Genomic DNA, 11,413 nt, shown 5'->3' with positions numbered 1-11,413 from the left:
CTCGTGCTGCCAAAAGGATCAAAAATGAACTGAGGGATATGAGGGATGAGTTTAGAGGCTTAAGATCAATCATTGAAAGGACATTGCCAATCTCATTAAGGGACAAATTGAAAGATATATTAAAATGTTGTATATGTCAGGTGGTCCCGATAAGGCCACCGATGGTTGTATCAATGTGCTGCAAGTCAATCGTAGGATGTGAACAATGTGTTCAGCAGTTGCTGGCAACCAGTCATTCAGCAAATTGCCCGCTGTGCAGGGACACGGACTTTGAGACTGTCAAAGTTCTCGGTCTTGATGGCTTGATTACTGCTGTAAGCAGTTACTTAGAAGATGAGACTGACACTGCTGGAGATGAGAGTTGACCAAAGTTAAACTGTATAGCTAGCTAGTAGTTTGTTGTAACCTTCTTCATTATTATAATTACAGGTATATTTCACTTGAATTAATATTTGTTATTGTAGCTATCTAGCTACATTGCTCATATTATTTATTATTTGTATTGTAAGTGATCACATGCAATCTTTAAATTGACATTAAATTTAAAACAAACAAGTTGAAAGTCAAGGAGAGGATGGGGATGGGGTTTAGAGAAACTAAAATAAAACTAGATGATATCTGGCTGTATATGACTGTTGACATGAAAGTGCTTATAATACAGGTTACGTAGCAACGCGCATGATCAACCAAGTCTCACGATCACGTGACAAATTCAAAATTATAGCGGTTTTCACGAGTGATCCGGCATGACTGGAGAAGAAGCAGTGAAGATTTGCAACAGACATGGATCATGGGCTATGAAATAAACTAGTAAGTGTTCCGTATTCTACAGTATATGCATATACATGCACGCATGTTCCCAAGCTACGTAGCTAGCTAACCAACCAGGACTGAAGGCTGCAGAGCTCAGTTGCCGTGTCATGTGTATCTATAGCTAGCTAGCTAAGTACAAATGTGAATTTATTTGTCAAATCCCCTAGTGTCAAGGGAGAAAGGCTACGTAAAGTAAAAAACAAGTGGAAAAAAAATTTTAGATGGAAGACATTCAAAACAATTAGACCAGACCTCAAACAATGGAAGTGACCAGTGCTAATTATAACCAGTGCTACCACATTGGCTTCTAAAATAAATTGCCAGAACAACAACAACAATAACAAAAAACCACTCCTTTTTCTATTATGCAATCCATGTGGTACATAAATATAACTTCTATTGTTCAACCAACCATTGTACCATTTAACCAGTGTGGTTTTGTTTCATTTGGGATTACCATATGTGTGCATCGAACCACTGGACTGAACTATACTATGACCACCCTTCTATTTTCATTCTGCAATCCATGTGGTACATATATATTTTATTTAATTTCGATTGTTTAACAATTGCAGTGTGATTGTGCCATGTATCATGTGTGTATGTGTGTGTGTGTGTGTGTGTGTGTGTGTGTGTGTGTGTGTGTGTGTGTGTGTGTGCGTGCAAGTACGGCAAACATGTGGAGAGTGTGTGAAAAGGGGGGGGGGAATCATGACTAGCACAAGTAAAGTACCGGTGGAGGAGAGGATATATAGTTTGTGCAGTGCATCAAAAGGTGCATACAACCACTTTATGGCTATAATTATATGATCGTTTTACAATCATATCGCTTCATACATCCAAACAATTTCAAATCTAGCCAGGCTTGTAGTCAGTGTAGCTATACAGCCAGACCATATGACAATTATATGATACTTTTATTAATTAATTTAAAAATAATTTTCCTTTGTCTTCCCCAGCATATCGTCTGCTATATAGTTATTAGCCAGTTGATTTATTTTTGTTTATTCATTTTTTTGTTTTAAAAAAAAATTATCGATTTGACAGTTATGGTACAGCTACAAGCTAACAATACATGCAGTTGATATATAGATGGCTAGATTGTGGTGTAGATGAAATGTACAAGTCGTGCATGTTGTCTCAGTCGAAATTAAAGCAGGCAGGATACTTTTTTTTTAGATGGAAGACATGCAAAACAATTAGACCAAGCCTCAAACAATGGAAGTGACCAGTGCTAATTATAACCATTGCTACCACATTGGCTTCTAAATTAAACAGCCAGACACACACAAAAAAAAACCACTCCTTTTTCTATTATGCAATCCATGTGGTACATAAATATAACTTCTATTGTTCAACCAACCATTGTACCATTTAACCAGTGTGGTTTTGTTTCATTTGGGATTACCATATGTGTGCATCGAACCACTGGACTGAACTATACTATGACCACCCTTCTATTTCCATTCTGCAATCCATGTGGTACATATATATTTTATTTAATTTCGATTGTTTAACAATTGCAGTGTGATTGTGCCATGTATCATGTGTGTATGTGTGTGTGTGTGTGTGTGTGTGTGTGTGTGTGTGTGTGTGTGTATGTGTGTGTGTGTGTGTGTGTGTGTGTGTGTGTGTGTGCGCATGTGTGTGTGTGTGTGTGTGTGTGTGTGTGTGTGTGTGTGTGTGTGTGTGTGTGTATCATGATCATGTAGCTGCTAGACAAATAATAGGGGCACATGACACCTCACTAGCCAATATGACTATAACCCTGGGCATTGGGGAGGAGGCATTGGTAGTTTATGTAACATGACCCAGGCACTCAGTATTCCCAGAGTGCCTTTGCACTGATACTCTATAGCACCATGTAACTATAGATTCCCTGTAGACATAATTAAACATTACATTATATTTGTTTTATTCTTCTATATGAATTAACAATATTACTTTATTTTTTTTATAGATAGCTAATTAACCATAAGATTACAACCTGCTCATGGATTGCTTTACATTGTATCAAGAGAAAATTAAAGTGTAGCTGTACAGAAGGAGACCAAAGTGAGTAGTAGTGATTAGCATACGGGCTGTGTTTTATTTGCTTATGCTTGCTGTTGTTACAGACTACTGGCCTAAAACACATGGATACAATTAACTCACATGGATGCAATTAACTGTAGTTATAATTATATATAGCTAATGATGTTAAAAATATTACCATTTTTTTGTTGTGTGTGTATGTGTGTGTATGTGTACATATGTGTGTGTACAGATGTATACAGTTTCACTGTAGCTACATAAGAAGCTAATTGAAGTGTATTTTTTGTTGCACCTATAAATGTCAAGCCCCACCCCCAGTAGGGTGGATATAGTGGGGATTTGATGAAGTGGAAAGTCAAATTCCCCTACCTAGCTGGGACGAATTATATAATTATTAGGTCAAATCCCACATATAGTCCCATGCACCATGTGACGAAGGGGATTTGACACAAAAAAGTACTTGTGCTGCCCAACCCCCACATATCCCGTACTGGCTTGGTGGGAGTGGGGTTGACATTGATAGGTCAGTGCATGATTACGTGATTCAGTACTGATGTAGCAAGTATTGAAATGCTCAGTGCAGGCCTCCAGTAGCAATATAATTATACTAACTGCAATTAGCTACTTAGCTCTATTGTTATGTGAAGATTAGATCTTATCTAGCTAGCTATCATTGCTTGTTAATTAATCTCAACTAGAGGGGATGCGCTAATTATAATGTACAGATAGTTAGGCCAATGAAACTTGATTACTAGTTTCTCGCTCAGATTTTTGAAATTTTGATGCGGGCGGGCGGTTTTTATTCATTATTCATTATTGCCTACTCAGGGTGTGCTGAGATCAGAAACCTTCATATTGTCACTAAAGTGTTGTAAAATTGCATGGATAACACTTCTCATTTGAATAAAAAGAATATTAGTACTCCTGGCATGCCTATAATAAAGTGACTTCTTTATTAGAGTAAAAGTGACTGCTCTATTAGAGTATTTCGATCTAAATTGCCAATAATGAAATTCCATGCGGGTGCTAGTGAAGGGATGTGGGCGGTGACGCGAAACTGCTAATCAAGTTTCATTGGCCTTAGTTAGCCTCAGGGCCAGCCGCTTACACTCATTGTATAGACGCGAGAGGCGCAGTTCAACAATAGCTAATTGGTTGGCACCATGCAAATAAGTAGCTACAGGTATATAGCCTCGAATATATAGCCATGGCTGGGATACGCTTGCTGGATGAGTTGGAAGAGTTCATAAGGGAGAAAATAGAGAAGGAGCGATGGACCCACAAACGTATGAGTCTTCACCTGCAATACAAATATCCTAGCAGGAAAGGACTGAGTGTTCGCTCATTGGAGAGGTTTGTATACATATAGCTAGCTAAGTAGCTTGGTACATGAACCTACTGTATATAGCTACAAACAGCTGCAAGCCCGTTGCAGAGTCAGAACTGTATTATATATATAGTTACTTACAGTTGCAAAAAGAGCTCACTAGTGCTGCATACGTAGGTAATAGCTATGGGTATATAACTATAGATAATATAACTAGCTATATAAAGGGTCCGTGCATTCAGTTTTCAACAATAATTAATTGCATCATGTTTGATTGAGACGGGCTAACAAGCTAGATTACCGCGTAAGTAGCTAGTAATTTTTTTATACCTACTTGTCCACATGTGTTTGTGTAGCTTGTATGTATACATGCATGCATGCTCTACAGTGAATATCACCAGTCTAGCCCCACATTGAAGCGCAAACATTAGGTACTATATTGTATACCAGACCAGACGATCACCATTATTATGATCATGAATAGTCTAACTAATACATGCACTGATTCCAATTATTACTGGCTAAGTAATTTAAGACTGAGAATCATATATGTGTAGTAATTCACTACCAGTTTATTTAATAGTATAGCTACATTGCTATATAATGCATGGCAAAATTTTAGAGACCCAAATGTAGGCTTCATTCAATGTACACTGTAGCTATATATAGGGTTTGCATATATGTTTATGAATAATCAGCATACAAAAGTAATATAGTCCTTAGATTGGTTCATCCTATATATAGGTTCTGCCGTGAAAGGAACATTCACAAAACAAGCCGGCTGACAAAACTTGAGTTAGATGAGGTCGTAGCCGCTGCTGTCAGTGAGGTACAACATGATATAACCATTTATTTAAAACCATACTATGTGTTATATACATATAGGTGGGTCCTGTGTATGGACGCAGAACATTTACAGGGGTATTGGCATCAAGGGGAATCAGAACAGGAGAAAAGAGAGTTGGCGAATCATTGAGATATGTCTCACCTGTGTACTGCCGTGCCCGTACAAACTCCACTGCCAGGATGACAAATCCTACAACATACAGGGCAGATTATTTTGGTCACAAACTACACATCGACCAAAATGAAAAAAATGTTATGTTTGGTGTGACCCACATATGTGCAGTGGATGGCTTTAGCCGGAAAATTGTGGCATTTAGCACTATGCCTATTAAAAACAACAGTGTGATTTATGATACAGTGTACAGGTACTTCATTACTTGTAGCAACTACACTAGCACTGCATTACTACCCACACATTCATCCATAACGTTAACAGTGATTATTAAAATTCTATGAAGTATTGTTAGAATCACATTTCTTTTAATTATTAGCATTTGAATTGTTTAGGCAAACCATATGCCAGTATGGTATGTGGGATCAGATCAGGGTTGACCATGGAAGGGAGTGGTATCTTATGTTGTACATCCAAGAACACCTGGCAGGATATAGACGAAACCCTTCTGGACCACCTCACCTGCAGGCATCCTCTACTCAAGTGAGATTGTATTTGTCACATTATCATGATGTAACAAGAATAACCTATAGTGGACTACTGATGTTTAGCAGCAGCTATTGTAGTTGGATAAGCAGGGTAAACCCCCAAATTAAAAAAAAAACAATATATTAATGCTGACTAGATGACATTCTAAAACAATGATATAAGAGTGGGACACACATACAATAACTGTTGTTTCATTTCATGTGATGTTCATACTGATTTGCTTTGGTGTCTTGTAATAGAATCATGTGATCGAAAGGATATGGGTAGAGGTCAACGGAAGGGTCAACTACCCCATAAAGGCCGCTCTAATAGAAATGCAAGAAAATGGCGATTTCAACCTGGAAGACGATTACATTAAACATTGCGTCTCCTGGTACACTTTACACGTCAGCCAAGTTGGGACTACAATGTTTGTGACAGCCTGGAACGAGCATCGCATATCAGGTATATTTCACTATAGATAGCTAGCTACTTTATGAAATTTTTATCACCGTTACTTTAGGTACAAACAAAGGCATCCCGAATGTGATGATGGCACGAAATAATCAGACCAAGCAAATTGATAACACTCTGGTTCCAGCAGCAGATGAAGCTGTTAGAATGTACGAAGAAAACGGAGGACATATAACTATATTCAATGAGTTTGGACAAGACCCTTTAAGAGGAAGACAAGAGTTAATAACCATTAGAAAGGAACGATTTGCTGAGCAATGGCCAAGCTTTGGCAATATTTTTCATTCACTTGTAAATGGTGACAATACAATGTTCCATGATGGACTGCTATGTTTTATTAATATAAGCATGCAACTAACAGCACAGCTGTGAGAGAGTTTTACATGCAATTGTATTTTATTGTTAACTTTATTTACTTCATTTCTATTTATCTGTTGCTAAGATATATCATGTTATGGTTATTGACACTTGTATTTTGCATGTTTGATGCTTGCATAAATGGTTCCATCTCTGTATAGTAGGCTAGTTATCAGTTTTTTTTTTGCATAAAAAAAACACTTGAAGTGATATACCAATATTCTGTTGTAGGGATTAAACCTCAAAATAATGTTGGTGAAGAGCATAACAAAGTTTCCACAATAAATCCTATTACTTCTGGGTTCCCAACTATACAACATTATGGTGTATAATTTCATTTATATAATGAGAAGTTACTGTACAAGACTTAGAATTGAGCATAAAAGTACAAATTTAATTTAATTATCGCTTAAACTGTTCTTATAAATGGGAGGGATGTTTATGATACAGTATTGCCGCTTGATTTGGTAACTGGCTATTCCACGTAAGAATGGTTGAAAGAGAGAATCAATATTAATATTTGTATCAGTCTATAGCCTGGTAGCTGGCTAAATGAATCTGCATGAATGGCGTCGAGAGATGTTATTATGGTTTAATGGTAAATTGTGCTGACTATATGCAAGTATATGGATGATTCTGTACAACATTATCAGTTTCATCTTATCTCTTCTTCAATATAAAATGGGCCAAATGCAATCTAGCTGTTGTAAGATGCTTGTAACACACTCGTATATCTAGTAGCAGTTAACAGTAAACCTAGCTGATCTTCTCTGGATATTATTTAGATAGTCTGGTGACCAGACAGTGCTGGTGTACTCTAAAGTCTGTTGTGGGAGTGGGTGGAGGGTGTGTACTGATTTTAAGCAATATGAGATGAGCTATTGTCACAGTTACATTTAAATGTGTTGTGAATTGATTGACGGTTGATAGCTAACTGCTAAAGCATAACCCCTGCTGTGAACTCACCAACATTGACAAAATAACAAATTGTATATACAGTGTAGAACGCGACAAAATAAATATTGTATTGGAATGATTTTATTGGAGTGGTTGGGGGCATATTAAATAAAGGTATAGGCACATATATATGGGATATTTTGTTATAGTGTGTGCCCCCTTTTTTTTATTACATGAACATCAGACCATTCATCTGTGCATGTCTGTCACTCTGTTATGTAATGTGTTTATCTTCACTATTAAGGGGGAGGCTATAGCTAGTGATTTGAAATGACAAATCCTTGGATATCAAACTCTAGTTTAGATCTAGAAGAGCTAAAGTGAAAACTACCTTCGTGAATGTGAGAATATGTATTTACGCATAATATTGCCTATACACTATAGGGAATATTGTTGCTAATGGGGTATGCAAAACTTGTCCAACATTAACGTACAGTAGTATGTTAAAGCAGCATGCCATGACTATACATGGATTTTAAAGAACAGTATACACAGGCATATAATTAATTTTTTTTTGGAAAGTTTGGGGTTTTAACAGCTTGACCACAAACCACACCAACATAACATACATAAAGTGGAATGCAGAGGGTAATGATGATACACTCAATAACACATGCAGCTAATGGATTTGCCAGTAAAGTGTGGGAATTAATTCAGCTAGGGTGACATGAGTGATGTGATTCATAATCTGATCAACAAGCCTCCATGCAATTCCTCACTGCATGCAGTCTGCAGTTACAAGGACGTATTAAGACACTTGGTACTTGGTAGCTGCCCGCTGTACAGTGCACTGCTATAGCAGAGTTCTATGATTCCTCCTGAAGCAGTGACAAATTGGTAGCTCCACAAAAGTTGCGATGTCTACTCTTCCTCCACAAACTGCGACCACAAGGACGTATTAAGACACACTCACACACACACACACACACACATGCACATACTGATTGTTACCGAACGAATGTCACAGAAATTAACATCTAGTGATAATTGTATTAAAAGTGGCATCATCTGTAAGAATGTTGTATTAGAGAGTATATACCTGTATTTACCTTAATGGAGTATACGTATATGTGGAGTACCAAACTAACGTATGTATATAACGTATAGTGAACATAACGTATAGTGAACATAACGTATAGTGAAATACTATAATTGTGATGGTGACAACCCACAGCCTTAATAGTAATGCCTGCAGGAGTGATCTTAATTGAAACTGTACGTGTGCTTTATAATGACATGAATATGGTTATGCAGGGCTGTGTGATTAATACATACACATGTACAATACAATAGTGATATTGACGTTATTCACACCTTTAAAAACTTTAGATAAATATTGACCCCCTGTATATGTGATTTAATAAATTTGACGTCCGCCATATATGGGGTTTTAAGGAGGGAATCATGAACTGCCAACATCCAACTGCAAGGTGTACATGCATAATTCAAAGACGATTGCTGGTCCAATATCACAACAATGTCATTTTATTAAGTTCTGTGATTACAAGTGTATGAACGACATTACCCTGCTTGCAGCATCATGTAAGAACGACACAGAGCATATCAATGAATCATGTGAAAGTATATACAATATGAATACGTTTACAAATGTGTGTGCATCTATGATTTTCATTGTTCATGTTCTAATTACAGAGTTCCTACAACTAGTATTGCAAATGTTGAGTGTAGTTTGGTTACATTGTGCATACTATTACATGGAGCTTGTAAAGTTTAACACGGTTTGTATATACATGGTGGGCCAGAAAAAAAATTACATAAAAGTGCTGATATCTACATTCTTGTAAACATTAAATGGCATTCTAAATTATCACCTGTTGTTAGAACTATTTAGGAATCAATGCTTCTTATCAAACTGCATGCATGGTTCCATTCATACTTAAACAACACACCCCAGTGTGTTTCTATGGACTATACGCGTCTGCCTTTAATTCTGGTGTACTATATATATGGAAGCATATAATGGACGGTAATGATTTACCATCTGTCATTACCTTACAATTGCATCTAATTGCAGAAGATACAGAGTACTTCAGACAAATTAATTCTCTGGGTGCATGGTGTGGAGATTTGGTTGGTTTTTTTACACCCCTTCTGAGATATTTGTCCCTTTTCACTTAAAGTGATTTAGCTCTAAGATTTTCACTTAGGCGCCTGGGCTATGGGTAAATACTTCGTACAGGCTCTACCTTCTGTGTACTCCCTCCAGAAAACAAAATTTGTTTGTTAGTATACTTTACATTGGCCAGCACTGAAGGTCTGACTGCAAAATATTCTACATCCTTAGCTACATAACGTAACCTAAACTGTACTTGGGACACTGAACTACTTTTAGACCGAAAATAACTGGGAAAACAATGGAAGATTGGTATTATAAAAATAACAATAGAACACTGTGCACTTGGGGCCCACTACTCAGGGGATTAGGTTATAAAAAAAGAATAATTATAGAAATGCATTTAATCTTTGCATCTTTATTAGAATTTAGTAGGCCTAACAGGCTTCGAATCCATATCTCATCATCTCAAAAGTAGCCGTGACCCATACTTATACAGAGCCTAGTTCAATTATTGTAGACAAAATAATAGAATAGAGAGAGTTGGATTAGCAAGTATTTGTCATCATCAGCACTTCGGCAGGGGTTCTGTACTGTCCATTCAGCTATCTCTTCAAGTCCTCTTATCATTGCCACATTCATAGATACAATTTTGCCTTCTATAGTGATTTAAGGATGTTCAGGATGTTCGTATGGTCCATGGATTATACCAACAGTTGGTCATACAATGTGATAATTACATCCGTGAATAGTTTATAAAAAGTCATAGTCCCTAACTTATACATGTAGCTACTTTAATATAATAATATATGTTAAAAAATGAATGACCTGTTGGATTGTTCTTGGTCTCCATTGTACGATATGGAAGTCAAGCTGGTCTTCATCCCAGAATTCGGAATGAATAAGTTACTCTGTTCAAATGAGGTGACGGACTTGTCTTGGTCCAAGGAATGTCCCAAGAATATCACTTGCTTTTACTAGAAACTTTTATTACTTGTATCCTACATACTACCAAAATACTACTTCAATTTCTTTACTTTCTTTATATAGCTATATGGTGAGTGTTCTATTAGGATACTATGCATGCTTGACTGTTGCAATTGGGTAAATAGGGTGACTGATTGTCAGTGTATTTCAAGTGGACCTTACACAACTGATCTGTACATCATTACATGGAGTGGGGTTTCTCTGTGTCTCTTTATTCTTACCAGTCACCAATGCCAAGGAGATGAGGTCAACTTGTGATTGTGCTGCGTAAGCATTAATTGATTATCAAAAGATGTGGTCATCTTGCTCCTAGCTGGTTGATACAAGATTCACAAGTTCTGAGGCATACTGCGTGTGCATAAATAATGTAGTGGCAATCTTAATATTGAACACAGTAAGGCTTTGTTACCGAAGCTAAATATTCAGCATTATAAATATATATATATGCAGGGCTGGAAGGTATATCCCACAGGCAGAATACGGTGACCATATACTGTGTTGTTTAAATTCTAGCCTTGTTGTGATCATATAGAGGCTTGTAGATAAAAATTTTGTAAGATGCTTCTATGGTGTAGTTTTAAGGGGATGTCCATTTGGAAGGGGGGTGGTGGGGTGTTACTTTAGGGAGTCACTACTATACAGTACACTGAGACCTCATTTAGTGACCACTTCTGCAATTAGATCATGCAAGTTATAGTTAAATCATTAAACTCAGTGACTGGTCATTTACGAATATACCGACTGTTCTATTAGGGTAGTTCGATCTTTAGCAAGGGCTACCTGTATAATATAGATATATAATGTAGATAATACATTTAGCATGCTTCCTTAAAGCAATAGCCACAAGGAAACCATATCGTAGAGAGTAAATCTTACAGTAATGTCTGTATACAATGGCTTCAAT

At 36.9% G+C, this 11,413-nt stretch overlaps 2 protein-coding genes across 2 annotated transcripts in view; one reads left to right on the top strand and one right to left on the bottom strand.

The window, feature by feature from the left end:
• The window catches only part of LOC136259293 (uncharacterized), a 37,950-nt gene that overhangs the window by 25,315 nt on the left and 1,222 nt on the right, over positions 1–11,413 (bottom strand). The window lies entirely within an intron of this gene.
• Positions 4,055–6,704, top strand: LOC136258323 (uncharacterized). Its single transcript, XM_066051647.1, has 6 exons — positions 4,055–4,200; positions 4,919–5,003; positions 5,060–5,385; positions 5,528–5,675; positions 5,921–6,125; positions 6,184–6,704. Exons 1-6 carry the CDS (start codon positions 4,055–4,057, stop codon positions 6,504–6,506), a joined length of 1,233 nt encoding a protein of 410 aa, XP_065907719.1. The 3' UTR covers positions 6,507–6,704.

Source organism: Dysidea avara, chromosome 6, assembly GCF_963678975.1.
Source record: "Dysidea avara chromosome 6, odDysAvar1.4, whole genome shotgun sequence".
Taxonomy (NCBI): domain Eukaryota; kingdom Metazoa; phylum Porifera; class Demospongiae; order Dictyoceratida; family Dysideidae; genus Dysidea; species Dysidea avara.
This window is presented reverse-complemented; position numbering and strand designations above follow the sequence as displayed.